The 20,928-nt window shown below is 39.2% G+C and overlaps 1 protein-coding gene across 10 annotated transcripts in view; it reads left to right on the top strand.

Annotated features, from left to right (window-relative positions):
• Nucleotides 1-20,928, top strand: part of TFDP2 (transcription factor Dp-2) — a 121,285-nt gene that overhangs the window by 75,326 nt on the left and 25,031 nt on the right. For 6 of the 10 annotated variants that reach the window (XM_080934925.1, XM_080934928.1, XM_080934932.1 and 3 more), the window contains 4 exons: nucleotides 11,973-12,094; nucleotides 14,481-14,528; nucleotides 18,409-18,571; nucleotides 20,752-20,895. In XM_080934925.1, the coding sequence (XP_080791051.1) occupies nucleotides 11,973-12,094; nucleotides 14,481-14,528; nucleotides 18,409-18,571; nucleotides 20,752-20,895 (477 nt within the window). The remainder of the gene's footprint in view (nucleotides 1-11,972; nucleotides 12,095-14,480; nucleotides 14,529-18,408; nucleotides 18,572-20,751; nucleotides 20,896-20,928) is intronic. The other 4 variants (XM_080934933.1, XM_080934934.1, XM_080934926.1 and 1 more) reach the window with 2 other exon arrangements.

The following is a 20,928-nucleotide window of genomic DNA, read 5'->3' on the forward strand; positions in this document are numbered from 1 at the left end:
CTGTGTGTCCAGCTCTACTAAGCTGCTTCATTTGTTTTCCTTCCCTGGTTGCATTTCATTCAAGGGAGATTATTATTTTATCTTTTTAACTTATCTTCAGGCTAACCAACTTTTCTAAGAAATGGTCTCCTGGGAAGATGACTGACAGGTCCAGTTGGAATAATGCAGTTTAAAACATTGTTACCTTTTATGTGTATGGGCATTTTGCCTAAATATACATATATATGTCTGTACTGTCTGTGCAAAGTTGTCATATCCCCTGGAACCAGAGTTACAGTTGTGAGAGCTTCTGTGTGGGAGTTGAGTGAACTCTAGGTCCTCTGATAGAGCAGCCAGTGCTCTTCACCAGTACTCCCTCCTTCCAGCCCCCAGTTGTGGTAACTCTTAAGATTGGGGGCAACAATGTGTAGTGATCTGGGCAGCATTTTTTCACTTAGGATGAAATAGAAGTCATCTAGTTTTTTTTGACCAGAAAAAATCTTAGCTTTTAATTTTTTAATGGGCCTAACTTATCTGTAATAGCTCTATATTTTTTATTTGTTTTCGTTTTTTGGTATGATATTTTAAATTGTAAGGAGAGCTTTCCTTGGTAGTGTTTCCAGAGAAATACTAGGTGGGATTTGACGTTGATGATGAGAGAGGGGGTCTGTCTTCAGTGACCTCCAAATCTGCCTGCCATACGTGCATAGCTATTAACCCCAAACCCTCCTGTTCCAAAAGGATGCTTCAAGAAGCATCTTAGAAGTAAGACACAGCCCTTACCAGACGTTGAATATGCTGGGGCTTTGCTGTGAAACTCCTCATTACTAAAACTGTTTTCTAGCTATGTGGCTGCTTGCAAGTTGTAAATTAGACACAGACTAGTTTTGAAGTAAAGGAAGAGTAAAGTTTATTACAGGAAAGAAGTACAGTAGCACTGTCCTAGAAATAGAGTAGCCGTGAGAAGAAAAGACACAGGTGTACCTTTCAGGGACAGAGTAACAAAGGTAGATGTTTTCTGGGAGTTAAAATATTCACGCTTTTTTTCAGGAAAGGTTTGAATTCTTGTGGCGTTTGAGGAGTAGTTAAAATGTAGTGCATGTGTACTGTTTTGAATATTGCTCAAAAGGTGCTTGTTTGTTCTTTTTGTTTGGTTTTTTTTTTTGTTTTTGTCTTTTGTTTTTTGTTTTGAAGACAGAGTCTATGGAACTTGGTAGACCAGGCTGGTCTTGAACTCAGAGATCTGCCTGCCTCTGCCTTTGAGGTTCATGGATGGTTACCTTGATGGTCTCTGGTCTTAACAGTTGTCTGTAGCTATCTGGTTTCTGTCCACTTATAAGAGGTGCAAATACCTGCTGGTTACCATAGGTGTTCAGTAATCTGCAGCCCACTGCTGTCCTACAGTCAGAACTCTTTTCCTATATCACAATGAGCAGTACATTCAGTGTTGTTGGTTTTTTATTAATTATCTAGTCAGAAGTATTGTTATATGGCCTAAATAGACTAACACCCAGTTCAAATCATCCTTTGGTTCTCCCTTTCTTCATTACTCTTTTTTTCCTTCCTTACTAAGTAGCCAAAGCTGGCCTTGAACTTGGAACCCTCCTGCTTTAGCATCTTAAGTACTGGGGTTACAGGCTTTTTTTTTTTTTTTTTAATTTCTTTGTTACCTTATTTTTTTATTTTAATAAAGACTAATTTATTTTATTTGGGGGAGGGAGCTGGAGTGGTGGCTCAGTGGTTAAGAGCACTGGCTGCTCTTCCAGGGGACTGGAGTTCAATTTCTAGTATACTCATGGCAGCACTCAACCATCTATACCTCTAGTTCCAGGGAATCTGAAGTCTTCTTCTGGACTCCATGGGCACCCAGAATGAAGTGGTGCACGCCATATATGCAAGCAAAACACCCATATATATCAAATAAGCAAATCAAACAGGGTCTCATTATGTAGCCCTGGCTGGGCTAGAGATATGTAGACCAGGCTTTCCTTGAACTTTCAGAGATGCACCTGGGAGTAAAGGCGTGTTCCACATACTTGTTACTGTTTGTTTCTGTTTATTTGGTGTGTGTGTGTGTGTGTGTGTGCTTGTGTGCTCGTGTGCCTGTTGAGGTAGCAGTGCTGTGCAGATGTCAGTTCTGCCATGTGGGCTCCAGGGATTGGGCTCTGCTTGTCAGGCTTGGCGTTGATCACCTTTACCTACTGAGCCACTTGCCAGCTCCTCTTGCTGCTTTAGTCATCATGTAGTCGTAATCTAGTGTAGCTTAGGGGTTCAGATCAGTGATAGAATACTTATTTCAGGTCTTGGGTTCAGTCCTCAGAACTGGGGGGAAGAAAAAAGGAAAACCAAAATAAAAAACAACGTTGCTTTTCACCTCTGATCCTCATCTGAGATTTTAAAAGTTTTTATTTAATTAGAGTATTTTTTAAAGATTTATTTATTACATATAAGTACACTGCAGCTGTCCTCAGACACACCAGGAGAGGGCATCAGATCTCATTGTAGATGGTGTGAGCCACCATGTGGTTGCTGGGAATTGAACTCAGGACCTCTGAGCCATCTCTCCAGCCCTGATTAGAGAATCTTTGGCCACACTAGTATTTATCATCCCTTTTCTCTCTCTCTTTTTTTTAATTGAAAGTAGTTTTTTTTCTCTCACATAATATATTCTGGTTACCCTCCCAGACTAATTAAAATTTTTGATTTTTGTGCCCTTTCCTTTTGAACTCTTGAAAGCCAGATATTTCAAACAAGAGATTAGCAAGATTGCTCAGAAGGTAGAGATACTTGCTACCAAGCCTGTGATCTAAGATTCATCCCTGGAACTTACATGGTCGAAAGGAGAGACCCAGCTCTCCTTCTTCTGAAAGTTGTCTTCTGCATGCTGTAGCTGCAGGCTTTCTTGTTCCCTCCCCCTCATACTCCTCCCCCCCCCCACATAAATGTAAAAGTTCTTATGAAAAGAATTTTCATAGGTTGTAAAAACTAATGTAGATTTACTTGTGTGTATATATGTGTATCCGTGTGGATGTGTGTCCTACATGTCATGTGGCAGTCTCCTTGGAGGCTGGAAGAGGCATTGGACCACTGGAGTGGAGTTAAAGAAGCTCACACTGTTGCCAAGAGCCTACCTCAGGTCTTTCAGAAGAGCAGCAAGTAACTGCTGAGCCATCCTGCAACCTGGGAAGCTAGCTTAGCAGGGCTTGCTGTAGTATTGCTTTTCTCACAGGTTATTATTTAAAGGATCTATATTTTATGAATATTCATGTATATATTATGATGATCTGTCTTTTTTAGTTCAGAAGAAAACTGCACACTGAAAACAAAAATGTATAGTAATTGAACATAATTATTACTTGGTAATTATGAAAATTTCTTTTCAGAGTAAATATGCTTTTCTAACTGTAGATGGCAGTAGTCCTTCAAATGTGTTGTTTGAGAGCAGCTAGTCTTTGTAAGGATGCTGAGCTACTCTTGATTTTCCTAGCCTAACTAATCAGTTGTCCTAGAAATGGCAGACAAGATTAAATTAAAGATATCTGAGGCTTAGAGTGTGTGAGGAATAGTTGATTCTAAAGATTTTAAATGTCTTTTTCTTTTCTTAACTGAGCATTAGAAGTATGTTTACACTTATTTATTAATTTATTTTCATATGTATACATGTCTGTCCAAATAAGGTACAGGGCACATGTGGAGATCAGACAACTCCAAGAGTCATTTCTCTCCTACCATGTCGGTTTCTGGGATTAAACTCACTCAGGTCATTAGGCTTGGTGGCAGGCACCTTTCTTTACCCAACATGGCCTTCTTGCCAACCTGGAGGTATATTTTTAATTCTTAATTAAATTTGAAACTTCAAAATTATGGTTAAAGATACAAAGTGTGATTTGACTCGTTTCCATTTAACCTATGTTTCTGCATTCGGAGGTAGATTGAATCTTACTTTTGTTTTTGGTTTTGTTGTTGTTTTTGCTTGCTTTGAGATGGGATGTTGCTTGGAATTCCTGAGCTGAAGCAATTCTGCTTTAGCCTCCTATGCAACTTGTATTCAGGTATTGCACATCCATGTCTGTCTTGGTTCTGAGACAGTCTCAGTATATAGACCAGGCTGCCTTGAACTCAGAGATCCCCCTGCTTGTGCTGGGGTTGAATGTGTGGCAGCATATCCAGCATTTGTTTTATTTCTTAATGATCATTGTTATTATCCTAGTTTAAAAGAATATTCATTTTGAATGTGCAGTACACATTCTTTTCTATTACAGTACAGAATCTAATCTGCAGATTCTATCTCTCCAGTTTGTCCACTCAGAAAACGTTAAGATCTCAGAACATGCGGGCAGAGGCAGACAGATCTCTGAGTTTGAGACTAGCCTAGCCTACATAGCAAATTCCAGTCTGGGCTGCAGAGAGAGAGACACAGACAGAGACAGAGAGAGAATGCTAAGAAACTGCTATGTAGAATGTGACAATTTGATACTGAGAAGCAAAAGAAAAAGCAAAGTAAAATTTAATAATTTTTCTCCAGGGTTATTCTCAATAAAGAAACCGCTTTTTCCTATGTTTTCTTTCTCATCCTCTTCCAAAGTTTTTTTATATCAGTAACACTAAGCTCCAGGATACCAATACAAAATTAATTCTTTAGTGACAGTATTGTACAAATAAGGCACAGGATAGTTTTGTGAAGATTTCGTTTATAGGAATAGAATATTAGATAGACTGATGAAATATTCTAGTTAATTAACTAAGCTTATGGGCTGGAGAGATAATTCAGTGGTTAAGAACGCTAACTGCTCTTCCAGAGGTTCTGAGTTCAATTCCCAGCAACCACATGGTGGCTTATAACCATCTTTAATGGGATCCGATGCCCTCTTTTAGTGTGTCTGAAGACAGCTACAGTGTATGCGTATAAATAAAATAAATAAACCTTTAAAAAAACTAACTAAGCTTGTACCTACCATGACCATAAGTTTGATGGACTATTAACTTGGATTTCTTAATTAACATGAACAGTTTATAATAGCAGCTTTTAAAGAACTAAAACTTAATATTGCATTTTAAAGAATTGTGTATGTACAACACCTTAAACAAGAATTGAAACATGTATTCATAGTATGTTGTAACAAACTTTAGCATTAATCTGTATCAATATACAAATTTCAAACCAAGTGTAAAATATTTGGTTCACTAGTATTCTTTGGTCTAAAAGTAGATTCAACAATCATTCCCTTTATCCTATTATTCCTGTCCCCCCTTCCCTGTTTCTCCCCCCCCAACACTAGACGGGAGAGAAAGAAGGATAGAGAAAGAAAGAGAAAAATCCTTGAATCTAACCTCCCTAAGACCATTAACAAATCTCTCCCTGAGTAACCAAAATCCACCCACATCACTTTTTGAAAATGGGGTGTCATTCTCTTAAAATTGCTTCCTGCTGTCTGGGGTGTTGTTCTCTTTTAGGAGTCCTTATAAAACTAGAATATGGCCAGTCTCAAGAAAGCTGGCTGTGACATTGTTGTCCAATCTCTCTGTGATAGGAAAGTGCAGGGCTTGAGTGAAGTCCTGACTGAACAGTCTGTAAGGCTGGAAATAGGATATTGAAGTAAATATGTCTCAGCATCCTTCTCAGCATCCTCAGTGGTGAATCTTGTCAGGGATGTTCTAACTTCACTGGTGTTTGGTTGGTTTTTCTCTGTGAATACACAAACTCTTAACTGTAATACACGTTTGCATTGATACATGTTTGGAATGTGCAGTGTGCAGTTTAGTTAAAGGTGTTCTCTGTTTGATCAGGCAGAAGTTAGTTTGGACTATATAACCAACCTGTCATATAAATTTTCATCCATGGTGTTAGAAGTATGGCATGCAATAATAATTCCTGAAGATTCTGTAGCCAACAAGATTTATTGACTCTACAGAGACACTTTCATGTCTCAGCCAGTCTCAGAAATGTTACACATTTAGCACATACCTTACCTGTTTTGTTATGGGTCCTAGATCTTCAGGAGGTCTCAACCTGTCAGATCGAATCTTTATTATGATGGAATCCATAGCTTTTCTTTTGTTAAAACAAAGGCAAAACCTCTTCTCTAGTGTAACATGTTTCCCACCTTCCATTCAAGACATCCTTATAACATATAGGCTGGTTTATTTCCAGTTTTTCCCCATAACCCAGTGTCTCCCAGCAGCTGTTGTTTTTTTTCACTCCTTTGAAGTATAGCTAAATTATTTCACAGTTGTCTGACTTACAGGATTATGAGATATCCTATAATATCTAAAATATTATATTCTAAATATTGTAACATGTTTTGTGCTATAATATCTAAAATATTGTATTCTAACGGATACACATGTTAAAGCATCATCAGCTTCAGTCTGTAAGGCATTTCCAAGATAGCCACCATCTCTAATCAATGTGCAATCTCAGAATCAGCCTTTTTAGACTTCAAGGCAGAAACATATTGAAATCTTGAGTATCGGTTGTATTCTGTATTAAAATATGTACACACTCTACAAAATGAAACACATAATTTGTTATATGACATTGTTCTGAGCTAGTATTAAAGTTCTGCAATCTAGTCACAAGGTGGTGCTGTAGGCTTTAGATTGGATTCCTCCAAAGATCCTTTTTCTGAGAGGATTTTAAAATCCTTTTTTTTAAATTGGTAACACTGGTGTTTAATATTTTAATCTTGTCCTTTTGTCGGTTTGCTTTCCCTTGTTTTTTTAAAAAGGGATATATAAAATTGCAAATGTCATTGAAAAATAATTATTTGTATGCTGATAAGTGAAACAAAATCATGGAGTCCAGATGCATAGTGTGGTTGTGGTCCAGATGCATTGTGTGGTTGTGGTCCAGATGCATTGTGTGGTTGTGGTCCAGATGCATTGTGTCATTGCATTTTCCATTTTTTAGCACAGAAGATACTTTTCTTTTTAATCTCTTAACTCTCTTAAGGACTTCCCAAGTATCTTACAAGGCCTATTGAGTTTTCAGTTTTTCTGTTTCCGTGTGTCAGTATCTGGTGACTGCCAAGTCTCCCAGCCACTCAGCTAGCTTGTTGCCGGCTGTTGGCTTCTTGTCCCACCCCCTTTGGTCAGTTCCTCTCTGTCCAACTCTGAACTGTTGCAGGCTTTTCGCGAGTGGGCCCAAATTTGGCTGCATTTTTTCCCATAGGCTGCCCAGCTCTCTGCAGCATGCTTTCCAGTCCTTCCATTGGCTCTCTGTTGTGTTTGGGAGATGCTCTGAGGCTCCAGTTAGAGGAGAAACCAAACTCAGCTGCAGTACCCACCAGCTGAGTTAGCTCATGGGCCTCATCTTCAAAGAGCCTTGCAGGCTAGGAAACTGCTCCGGGAGGTGCGTGGAAACACAGGGATTTTCTCAGGCTCTAAGTCTAGATTCTCAGAAGTCTGTACGTTAGATGCCATTTGTAACTGTGGACTTTCCTAATCAGCCTCTTTGCTTCCAGAATAATGACTCTGAGACTTTTATTTATGAATAAATGCCTAGATCATAAGCTTTGGCTTCTTCTCTGACGAGCTTGTAACTTATATAATCTATTCTATGTCTGCCACATGGCTAGTTACCTCTTTTCAGTTTGGCTACCCTCCCCCACTTGACCCTTTCCCAGAGTTTCTATCTCTCTCTGTCAGATGTCCCAGCTTCTAATCCTGCTTCAGCTCATTGGCCATCAGGTTTTTATTGACAGGTGATGCTTCTGTACAGTACACGAGAGATTCTTTCTACATATGACTGACCATGGCGTAGTAACATGACTTACATTACCCCCTGTTCCAGCGTGGAAGAAATTTTGTGAACATTTATAATCACCAGATACATTGAAAATGGGGACATCGGCTAGCAGGAGAAATTCTACTAGATGTTTCAGGTGCTACTTGATGACACTCTTAATAGGGTTGGTTGTCGGGGTCCAGCCTCCACACAGGATCGGAGTTCTCAACTGGAAGCAGGGACATCTGGAAGGCACGTAATAAACACAGACTACTTTTTGGGTACAAACTGACAGGCAGTTTTTCAAGCCTTAAAGTTGCTCTCTCTTCCCTCTGCTCTTTCTTGCTCGTTCACTCACAGCTTGAGGCTGCACACACTGCATTCTCCTGCACATCCTACTTTTCTCCTGTGTCCTTTTCTCGAAGCCCCATACTCCTGCACACCTCTGTGTTCCCTTTTACTCAAACACACTCTTCATACACACCTCACACATATCTCACACACCCCATACACTCATATACTATTCACAGACACCTCACAGTCTCTCTTCACTCACACCTCAGGTTCTCTCCTCACTCACCTCAGGTTCTCTCCTCACTCACACCTCAGGTTCTCTCCTCACTCACACCTCAGGTTCTCTCCTCACTCACACCTCAGGTTCTCTCCTCACTCACCTCAGGTTCTCTCCTCATTCACACCTCAGGTTCTCTCTTCACTCGCTCTTCTCTTGCTCTCCACTTGCTTCTCACTTGCTCTTCACATGACCACTTGCCTTTTGCCTTTTTTTTTTTTTTTGCTCCAGTCTTTTATTGGTACTCCAAAGCAAGTAGAAAAAAAGACATTGTATAATCATTGTCAAATCAAATTCAAAAGAATAACTATATCCCACAAAGAATCAAGAATTACAGTTGTTCCCCAAAGTTTCAAGCTTGCCCTATTCCCAGGCCTGTGGCCAAAATAATAATAATTGCAAAGTTATCATTATTTAAACTTTAACTTTTGACTTATTACACTTCAGAGCTCAAAGCTCCGAGGTCAGCTACTTGCATTTTCCTGTGACACTCTAATGATAAATGACATGGGCAAAACTGCCAGGCCGTGGCCAGAAAGAGTCAAGTTAACCCTTAACTCAGCAGTTCCACTAGCTTTCTGTTCCTGCACATTGCACACAATGACTCTCTTGAGAGTTCCAGTGCTTTGGCTTAGTTTTACCAGTATATAATTTTGTGCATTCTATACTTGCTTATCCAGGAACCATTCTCAAATGTTATGCAAAACTTATTTCATAACTTCAATATTTTTTTTCTTTCTCAGGGTCCCAATATTGGCTCTACTTCATTTTCTTTCCTTTTTGTTTCTACTTCTTTTTCTAATAATTTCTTTAAACTTTCTTTGCAAGTCAAACATTAATCTGGAACTACCAATGTATAGTTATTACATTGTTTCCAAGATGAGAACACACAGCCTGCATCTGGGCCATTAGGACTGTGCTGTGCTGAGCCCCTGTGCCTCAATTTTTAATTGTTTAAGAATCATTACATCAAGGAATATCGAGTTTCACAGAATCCACCAGAACAGAAGGAGAAGGAAATAGGAAAGTCAGATATAATAGAATAATTATGCACACCAAGGCCACCTGAAATGCAGTCACGCATAAATGCAATCTATACAGCCGTTGTCCGGGGCTAAGGTTAGGAGAAGTGGGAATGACAGAGCTGCTGCGGGCTACTGAAATGTCTTCATCCCAGTCTACTGCAGGCAGTCCCTTATTTCAGATGGTAGGTCTCGTGAAGGGATGTGTCTCCTGCTTCTTAGGGTTCCAGACACTATCCTTTTTTATAAGGAGCTGCTACAGGCTTCTGAGACACCTCTGTTCCCACCTACTCCTGCCTTGGTATGCTGTCCCCAGCAGTTAGTGGATGCTAGTGAGATACTAAATTAATATATTTCAAGTTTTTAACTTAACAGCTCAAAAATTAGGTCAAATTGAGGTGCATAGTAAGTAGCCTACCAGCACTTGGTAGGTAGAAGCAGGGAAATCGAAAGTTGAATAATTATCTGTAAGCAAATACTTTAAAATCCATATACACCGATAATCAAAGATATTAAACCCACTGGTACAGTGTAATTTTAAGCTGGTCTCATGGCCTAGGCTGTCCTCAGGCTTCCTTTGTAGCCAAGAATGATGTTAAATTTCTGATCCTCCAGCTGCCCTTCCAAATACTAGGACTGCAGGTATGAGACATCACATCCAGCATATGCTCTGCTGGGGATTGGTAGGGATCAAACCCAGAACTTAATGCATGGTAGGCAAGCACTCTACCTACATCCCAGCCTCTGTGTGTGTGTGTGTGTGTGTGTGTGTGTGTGTGTGTGTGTGTGTGTATGTAGTTTTTGATACACTGGGTGACCCAGAATAGTTTGACATACTATGTAGATAGATCAGGCAGACCTTGAACTTTGGTAATCCTCTTTTGTCTCAAGTGCTGGGATGATGCCACCATGTGTGACCAAAATACTTTATTTACCAGTATGAGGTAAAGTTGAGAGAAGGAAAAAAAATGAAGATGGAATTATACTGATCAATGCAAACTACTACTCTCACTTGAAAAGAAATGAGAGAGTTTATCTTTAGACAAATACAACTACCCCATGGGCTGAGAACATAGATTCAAGTTATTTCAAGTGACATGCTCCCTGTAGAAGTGGTTACATGGATTCTTGTTAGTCCCAGAACAAAGATAGTCATCAGCCAATACATTAATTCCTGAGGACATCAAGGGCACAGGTTACAACAAAATGAGAAAAACTGCTGAAGGTCTTAGTTGCTATCTGATGATATTCTTAGCTTTTGGATTAGTTAAAGCTAGTCTGCCAAGTTGATATATTCTCAAAGGAATGTTCAGACACAGAGGTTGATGCTGACTGTTAGAGGAACTAAAGATACTCTAGTATCATTTTGGCTCTCCATTTGTGGCATTCTAACTTGAAATTCTGATGTTCAGATCAGTCTACAGAAGGTACGTTTGGCTTTTTCAGGGAACTTAGTTTTTGCATTGTGTAACTATCCAGGTTATATAGTGTTTCCACATGTATATTGGGCTCTGAAGATCTAACTCACTGTTATCCTAAGTCACATAAATTTCCCTTTTTCTCAGGGGTACTGTTTGGAGGTTTTGTTTGCTTGCTGTCAATACAGTGTCTTATTTGGTGGCTCTAGTTGGCTTCAAACTTTCTAAGATTCTCCTACTTCTGCCTCCCAAGAACTAGGATTAAAAATTAATTTGTGTACAAGTGTGTTACACACATGTGTGCTTGAAGGCCAGAAACATGCATTAGTTACCTTATTATATTTTCTTTGCCTATTCGAATGTATGAGACAGGGCATCTCCCTGAACTTGGAGCCTGCATATTTTCAGCTATACTGGAAGCCCTAACAATTCCTCTATCCCTAATTCCATCAGAGCTGGGGTTACAGGTGCCATGGTGTACCTAGCTTGTTATTTGATGGGATTCAAACTCCTGCCCTTACAGTTGCACAGCAAGCACTCCCAACCAAGGCGCATCTCTGTAGCTCCCAAAGTTCTTACCATGTACAAAGAAAGCTTTTCATTTTTCTGATGGTAAGAAATTGTCAGTTGCCAGGTTAATCCTTCTAAATTGCTCTTCACTTGAATCTACACTGTGACATCATGTCAGGAATCAGGGTGCTGGTGTTTTAGGGTGCTGGTGATTCGTGATCATCATGAAGAACTATTGACAGTACTTCCCATATGTTAGCCAGCAGCATCCTGTCTATCTGTCTGTCTGTCTATCTGTCTGTCTGTCTATCTATCTATCTATCTATTTGTCTGTCTATCTGTCTATCTACCTATCTATTTATCAGTCATATGGGTTTTTTTTTTTTTACCTGCATTTGTGTCTGTGCACCATGTGTGTGCCTGATGCCTGAAGAGATCAGCAGAGGGCATTGGAACCCTAGGCATTGGAGTTACGGTTATGAGCTGCCATCCCCAGCTCTCAGATCCTCTGGAACAGTAGTCAGTGCTCTTAACGGCCCTTTCCAGCTCCCCCTTCCTTCCTTAAAAAGTTTCCTTTTAAAAATATATGCTTATTTATTTGAGATAGGGTCTCACTATGTAGCTCTAGCTGACCTAGAACTCTGTATGTAGTAGCCTCAAGCTTACAGAAATCCTCCTGTCAATGCCTCCCCAGGAATCAAAGGCTTGAATACTTAAATTTAATTTTTTTGTTACCAACTTTACAGATTATAAGCACACCACAGAGAATTACCAATTCAGGAAGTGTTCTGATTGGGAGTCCATATACCCCTGCACCAGCAATGGTCACTCAGACTCACATAACTGAGGCTGCTGGCTGGGTTCCCAGGTAAGAGTGTCAGAATTTATGTTTCTAAACCTCCCACCCCCTTACTAGCTTGCTGTCTTGTCTCCTTCCTACCTCCCTTTTATTACATTTTAATTTGTGTGTTTTACAAATGTGCACACATAGCCATGGAGTGTGTGTGGAAGTTAGAGAGAACTTTGAGAGTTCTTTCAATTGTGTGAGTCCTGGAGCTCAAACAGTTCCTCCATTTTGTCAGCAGGTGCCTCTATCTGTCATCTCACCAGCCCAAAGATTTTTAATTATGTATATGTGTGTATGCAGGGAGTGGAATATGTGACTAAGGTACAAGTGCCTTGGGATCCTCCCAGTGCAGATGCAGTAAACTAAGGAACTGTGGTCCCCTAAGAGATCAGTGTGTACCCTTAACAGAACTGCCTCTCCTTGTGTCTCTGTGTGTGATGTATGTGTTCCTGTTCGAGAGAGCACATGTATTGTGAATATACTTGTGTGTGCATATATACATATGGAGGCTAGAGGCTAACATTCGCCATTTTATTTCCTGAGGGGAGGTTTTGTGTTGAAGCCAGATCTTGCTGATTTGGCTAATCTACCTCACCATTTCACCCTAATAATCCCCTAACTTGGCCTCCTGAGTAAATACTGGAATTTCAGGCAGGTCACTGAAAAGTCCTACCTTTTGTGTATGTGCTGGGGTCTGGTCCTCCGGCTTGCATGGCAAGTGTTTACACTCAGAGTCCTTTCCCCAGCCCTGTATTCTCTTGTTTTGTTGTCCAGTTCTATTGGTTGGTTTTGGAGATGAAGGCTTATTTATTTTGTTTTGGGACGTCTTAAGATGAGGTCCTGATCAGACTGCCTGCATCTTCTGAGTGCTGGGATTACAGGTTGCCAGGAGTTCAGTGGTTTTTGTTGTTTGAGACAGTCTTGGGATATAACCCTGGCTAACCTGGTACTTGATACATAGTCCAACTAACATTGAACTCTTAGTGACCCTTCTGCCTCAGCCTCTTGAGTATTGTGATTAGTTATGTGCTACAATACCCAGCTAGTTTAGATCTTTGGGAACTAACATATTGCTCTAAAATCGCCAATTATAATTGGGCTCAGTATGTAGCCCAGGCTTGCCTCTAACTTGGAGTTGCCCATAAGCAGGTACCACCATATCCAGTGAGTACAACCATATTTCAGCTGAGAAAAAAAAATTTAACTTATAACTAGATCCCCTGACTTTAAAATTCTTAAATAGAACTGCTCTTATAATGCTCAGCTACTTGGAGATATAAAAACGAATTTTGTATTGTTTTGACACATAGGGAAAGAGTCGTTTGTGTTAAGTGTTGGCTTTACTTATGAGTCTTCCTTCAACTTTCCTAAAAATCAGAAAAGAAACTAGGAAAAGAGGACAAATGTATTAACATTTTCGTTAAAACTTCTTGATTTTTTTTAAAAATAAATACTTGGCAATATCCCTTTTGTTACCACTTACCACCATTACAATTGAACCCTTCTCATCTTTGTTTATGAAATGCTTTTTGCTAGCCTTTCTCCTGTGTTACCTCATCATCCCATCTTTTGTTAAAGGTACTTAACAAGAGTACATTACAATAATCACCGTACTGGGGAGGCTGAGGCAAGATGACCAGAGAGGCAAAGTGAAAGAGCTCAAGGGCAGCCTGGGCTACACAGGAAATTCTTGTCTCACAGGGGTGGAGTGTGGTGGGGCTGAGCATACGCAGGCAAGAAAGAAAAGCAAAGGCTGAGGTCAAGACTCACTGCTTACCAACACCTGTTCTTGCAAAGGAATAGAGTTTGGTTCCTAGCACCTACATCAGATGGCTTATAACCACCAATCTCCAAGACATCCTACACCACCTTCTAGCCTCTGCGGGCACCCATATACATGTGGCATAGACACACACATACACGTAAATAAAAATCAAAAGGAAGAAAAGAAAATATTAATACTCCAAACCTTATATTTCTACCACTTTTGAAGTTTTATTACTTGAAGACTTATACGCTTAGTGACACACAGCTTGAGTTCTAGCCTGTGTGACTGTGGAGCAAACAAACAGTAAAAATGACCTTGTTTCAAGGATACATTAGCTAATGCAGTAACATCCCTGTCAAGTGCTTTATGCCATATACAAATTGACAGACATATATTCATATACTATAAAAATAAGACAGTTTTGATAAATTAATTTGTAAATCTGTAATGTTTTTCTCCCCAAGCAGTCATTCAACTTATTCCCAGTTTGGATTATTATATTGTCATGTCTTTATCTCATTGAAAAATAAACTTTCTCTTGTGTACATTTAGTGTAGAGTGAGACAGTTTATAATAAATTATTTAAGAAGTAGAGTTGTGTTGATGTGTTGTGCTTAAGCTATCTTTTTGTCTTTTTAGTGATAGAAAACGAGCTAGAGAATTTGTAGACTCTGATTTTTCAGAAAGGTGAGTATAAGTGTACTTTGTTTCATACTCCGCTGTGGAAAAAACTTTATTTACTTCCTATTATTATTTTATTCTACATTGAGGTTTTCAATTCACTTATTTGCAGTTTTAGTAGATAACTTGTGACATTAGTCATTCAGGCCCCCTCTCCTTTTAGAAAAGACATTGTCCTTCCACAGTGAGTAGATACACTCCATAGTACCTAACCTGCCCAAACTTTTGAACACTTGTTGGGTTTTGTTTTTTGTTTTTTGTTTTTTTTTTAGTTTGTTTTGTTTTGTTTTTGTTTTTAAGTAGTTCTAGGTCATAGCAAATGATTATTTCTCTAGACACTTTTCAGTTATGAAGTCATCTTTTCTTAAACAGTGGTTCTCCTTCCTGATTGTCTAACAGAAGCACTGTGGTCTCTCTTAAACACATTTAACTGTCTCTGAAGTCAGTTCCCGCTGGCATTAAGGACTGTCAGTTTAAAAGTTATGGCTTAGTGATGGAATGCTGTATGGTGTTAATTAGTCCTAGTTCCATTCCCAGTACTAGCGAGGGGAAAAGAGAAGAACTATTGGCTTAGAGCCCTGTATGAGCCTAAGTTCAAAATAGCGTGCTGGCCACTCTACTAGGTACCATATTAGCATTACAATGTGTTGGCATATGAGTTGTCTTCTCAGGGTCTGTTGACCTGATATGATGGTTGTTCTGTTAGTAAAGCCTTGCCAGTGAGTTTTACAACATCCCCAGCTCTTAGAGAATTATAAGCCAGCCTGTGCTAATGTGAGACTCTTTCCTCAACTGAAAAAAAAAAAAAGTAGAAAAAACAGTAGAATCTTATTCCAGCAACAAATAGAAATAGTTAACAAGCTTACTAAAAAGTACTTCTCAACATTAATCAGTAAAAAATTAAAAAATAAGTAAAAACTACATGTAGTACTCTTTTGTATCTACCAAATAGCTACCAGGAAAAAAAGACACTTGATTTTTGCAAGATGAAGCACCTAAAATGCTCCTGTGCTACTGAAGGCAGTACAAATTGTTACAATAATTTTCAGGAAGTTGGCATTATTTGTAAAACTAAATATAGATAAACCCTGACGTATCAGTATTGTAAGTATGTGCTAAACAGGAATTCATACACATACCCACAAAGAAAAAACTACTAAAAAGTTTTTTAGATGTATTTATTTTTATGCATGAGTGTTTTGTCTGTATAAATATATACACGTACCACATGTGTGCTGTGCCCAGGAGATGAGGAGACATCAGATCTCCTGGTGCTGGAGTTAACAGATGGTGTGAGCTACCTGTAGATGCTAGAACCCAAACTGGATCCTCTGTAAGAGCAAAAGGGCTCTTGACTACTGAGCTGTCCTAGACACATACACACACAGACATACAAACTCCTACTTAATGAAATGAGTTTTTTGTGGGAGGTGTATTGTTGGTGGTTTTGTTTGTTTTGGGTTTGTTTGTTTGTTTAGCCTCTCGGTGTTAGTATTATAGGTATGTGCATCATGCTTAGCAATTAAAGAGGGTTTGGTGTGGTGTGGTGCGTGTGTGTGCATGTGTGTGTGTGTGTGTGCACGTGCGCTGTGCTGTCACATATATGTAGGTGCTCTCAAAGGCCAGAGAGAGCATTGGATCTCCTGGAGCTAAAGTTAGGGTGCCTGTGGACCACCTGATGTGGATGCTGGAAACCAAACTCTGGTCTTATGCTGAATCATTTCTCTAGCCCTAACATTTTCAAAATTACATTGATTGATTGATTGATTTTTTTTTTGTTTGTTTATCAGTGTTGGTATGCATGTGCCACTGAATAACTATGTAGGTTAAGACAGTTTAATGGAATCAGTTCTTTTCCTCTGTTTGGGTTCCAGGTCTAACTGGGGTCATTGGACTTGGAGACGAACCCCTTTGTCTACTGAGCCATCTCACCAGCTCCTTCTCTGTTTCTTTCTTCTGTATCAATCAGATGCTTAGTGTTACTACTGTTTGCCTTTTAAGTTTTGCAGTTCTGTCTGTTCCTCTTCCCTTCCACTGACCCAGTCCCAGGTCATCACCTCAGCTGTTGAAGTAGCTTCTTAGATGACTTTTCTTTCACCTCCTATTTCATAAATTCATAAATTCACCTTACACTTTAACACAGGAATTTCTGCCTGGTCAGTATCTTACTGTGCAACTCAAAAACCACTTAGTAGTTTCACTGCGTTTTAAAAGTAGCCCTTGAGATGCAGTGCCTGTTTAATTAATTAATTAATTAATTAAAAAGAATTAATGATTCTTTTCTAATTGTATTTGTCGAGGTTCTCTAAAGGAACAGAACTACTAGAATGAATACACACACATTAAAAAGCTATTTACACTGGTTTATAGGGTTTGACCTGGGAAGTCCAGCAATGGCTGTTTCATAGTGGAAAAAGCCAAGAAACCCATAGTTATTCAATCCACGAGGCTGGATGTCTTAGCATTTCCAATCTGGAGATGGAGTTCTGGAAGATTCCTGGAGAGCTGCTGGTCTTTGGTGTATGTTGATATCCTGAAGGAATTAGATCTAAAACTATTGAAAAAATGCCTCAGCCATAGGACAGATGAACTTGCCAGTGAGAACAAGGACAAGCAGGCAAAAGGCAGAGTTTCCTTCTTCCTAGTCCTTTATCTGGGCTGCCACCAGAAGGTGTGGCTGACAATTAAGGTGAATCTCTTTGCTTCAAATAGTCTGATTAAGAAAATCTAAAGGAGCTAGACAAGGTTGCACACTTATACCTTTAAGCCCAGCACTTAGGAAGCAGAAACAGTTGGATGTCTTGAGTCTGAGGCCAGCCTGGTCTACAGAATAAGTTCCAGGACAGTCAAAGCTGTTACACAGAGAAACCCTGTCTCAAAAAAGGCAGATGCAACTGATTTTAGTTCATTCTAGATGCAGTCAAGTTGACAGCCACAACAGGAATGTAGGGAAATGAAGGCAGATGTCCTCTTGAAAGAACATGGTTAGTGCCTTTTTGTACATAGACAGAACATGTAAATAATTTGTTAGTAAATTAACATAAATTTGATTATGCTGATAAACATGATGAGATTAAGTCAAATTTGTTTGCCTTGTTGTTAAGCCACAGCCTAGTCTTCATGTGTCATGGCTCACCTTGCACGATGTACTAGTGACTCCGCCCTGCTTGTTTTAGCATTTCATGGATTATCTGTTTTCTCCATGCTGTATTTCTGCTGCTTCTCCTGACTAAAGCCCTTCCCATGTCCCTGTCTTTGGCCTTTACTCAGTGCTGATGCCTCGCCCCACAAGTCTTCTTCCTGTAGGTTAGAATAGCTGTCATCTTCACACTTCCCACGGAGCATCGTGAGGAACAGTGGCCTGGCACTTCCCCCTTTCAAACTGTGTGCTGTTATGTATGTGTTTGTGCTCTAAGACTCACTGAGGGAAAGAATTTCACCTGAATTTTTATATTTCTGGTCCCTAGAACAGTTCATGCATATACTTGATGTTCATATATTATTAGAACTAAACTGACCCCTCAAGTTTTAATGAGTAAGAATTGAGATAGTGATAGTTTTAATGTCAAAGAAAAGATAACACATAATCTCTAGGAGGTAGCATTATAGCTTCTCACAAATTTATTTCTAATAGTCACTGGCATATAGCAGTTTTGTCAATACTCGCTTACTAAATGAATGACATTATAGAAAAGCATTCTATGTATTGTTAAACTCTTAAGATAAAAATTAAATTTGAAAACATTTTTTCTATTCAATTTAAATTTCTCATTTGAAAGAGAAACAAAGTGATTATCTTCTGGTTTTATTTTTAACATCGTTTTGTAGAGGAAGTCTCTAAGTATAATGGAATATGAATTTTTTCATCAATCTTTTTCTCTTCTAGTAAACGAAGCAAAAAAGGGGATAAAAATGGAAAAGGCTTGAGACATTTTTCAATGAAGGTGTGTGAGAAAGTTCAGCGGAAAGGCACAACATCATACAATGAAGTAGCGGATGAACTGGTATCTGAGTTTACCAATTCAAGTAACCACCTGGCAGCTGATTCGGTAGGTGGATGGTGAATTATACATGGACTATGATTCCTCGATTTAGTGCACCTATTGGTTTGTGTCATAGATCTGAGGAATCTGGGAAGCTTGGAAATCTTTTAATTGAGAGTTCTCTATTTATTTGTATGTTTGTGTATGTGATGTGTGTGGACACATGCATACCATGACACACGTACAGATCTACCCTCCTTCTACCTTTACCTGAGTTCTGGAGATGATACTCAGGTCATAAGGCACACATGGGAAATGCTTTCTTTACCCAGCTGGTGCATGTCAGTATCCCTTTTTCAAGACAAGATCTCTTCTTGTCTTGGCTATCCTGGAACTCGCTTTGTAGACCAGGCTAGCCTTAAACTCAGAGATCCACCTGCCTCTTGTCTTCTGAGTGCTGAGATTAAAGGTGTGTATCACCAGTGCCTGGTGATATTATTAAAATATAATATTGGGGTCATGTAAATTTTGGGGCACTTAGGAGAGGAAGCCAGCTCGAAGGATAATGAGCACAAGGCTAGCTTGGGCTACATAGTAAGGCCCACCCCCAACTCCCATATCAAATAAACAAAAATAGAAACGTTCAGAATCCTAGGAGTCTGCCCACAAAATGATGTTAAATGAAGCCTACAATGTCAAGAATGCAATATTTATATTCAGTTCCATAATTTAATTTTTATTAATTTAGATTTTATTTTACATTTTAATGGACTCAAAGTTCCCTACTATCCTTTATTATCACATTTAATTGATTTGATTTTGTTGTTAAGAACTTCCTGTGTACAACACGAACCTCATGATACAGATCAGTCAGTATAAATTTATTCATTCAATAAAAGTTTTATTACCAAGAGAAATGAAAAGTTAGCTGAACTAATCAGTGTGCAGAGAACACAGAATTATTTTGGGACATAGACTGAAGACAGCTGGTCAACACTGGTCCACAAACCATACTATAAGAGGCACAGTTTGTAGACTTTAAAACATTCGTCCTTGATGTATCTGTGCACATGGATGTTGTCTGTGTTATGTACATGGGTGTGGAGGCTCATGCATGAGTGTTCAGATGCCGGAGGTAACATTGGGTGTCCTGCCCTGTCAGTCGTCACCTTACTGGGTTTTTTGTTTGTTTTTGAGGGGTTTTGTTTTTGTTTTTGCACTTTAATGTTTATAGACAGGGTTTCAGTTTGCACGTCTGACTGGCCTGAAATCACCTTGTAGGCCAGACTGTTCTTTACTTAATAGAGCACCACTTGCTTCTGCCTCCCAAGTGGTGGTGTTAAAGACGTGTGGTGCCATTCCTGGCATCCTCACATGAAGTTCCTAATGATTAGGAGGCCAGTAAACACCTTTGGTCCACAGTCTTTACCGCCCTTGTATTGGGGCTGTAGATGCATGCTGCAGTTGGCTTTCCATGGGTGATGGGATCCAAACGTAGGTTCTCATCCTTGCATAGCAAGCACTTTACCTACTCAGCTGTCTCCCAGCCCCTGATGTTTTCAAAGTATAAGATTCTTCCAAATAACCCAGGCACTGTACTTTACCTGTATGCATTTGTTATAGATATTAATTTCGATATATCTTGTACTTATTAAGAAAACTTTTTATGCGGCTGAGATTTACCCACATCATTAAGTTTTCTATATCTCCAAGCTTCCATTTTTAGTACTTCTCTCCCACCCAAAAACATCTCTGTAGTATTTTTGTCCGTCTATGGTAGTATAGTTTATTTCTGAGATTATTTTGTGTTGAAGGTGTCTTCAGGGCTAGAGATATAACCCAGTGGTAGAACACTCTATTAGCATGCATGAGGCCTGGGGTTTAACCCTCAGAACAACCTTTAAAAAAAAAAAAAAACAGACAAATAAATGAAAAGTGTCTTCAGAACTTGTAAGATACCTCAGCTGCAAAAGGCATTTTGCTACCAAGCCTGATGACCTGAGGTAAGTCATAGGACTCATGTTATGGAAAAAGAGATTGGGCTTTATGTCCACTGCCCCTCTCCAAATACACAAGTAAAAATATTTTTTAAAAGTTTACCAGTGTTTCCATTACACATTGACTTCTGAAGATGTTTTCACTGGGCATAGAATGTTTTCAGTACTTGGGAGATACTACTATTAATATTAACAGCATGTGAAAGATAACCTTTAAAATTCATCACCTAATAAAAACATTTTTGGCAGGCTTATGATCAGAAGAACATTAGACGAAGAGTTTATGATGCTCTAAATGTGCTAATGGCTATGAACATAATCTCAAAGGAAAAGAAAGAGATCAAGTGGATCGGCCTGCCTACCAACTCTGCTCAGGAGTGCCAGAACCTGGAAGTAAGTAGGGTGCTATTGGTAGTAGCTGTTATA

Source organism: Micromys minutus (assembly GCF_963924665.1).
Source record: "Micromys minutus genome assembly, chromosome: 21".
Taxonomy (NCBI): Eukaryota; Metazoa; Chordata; class Mammalia; order Rodentia; family Muridae; genus Micromys; species Micromys minutus.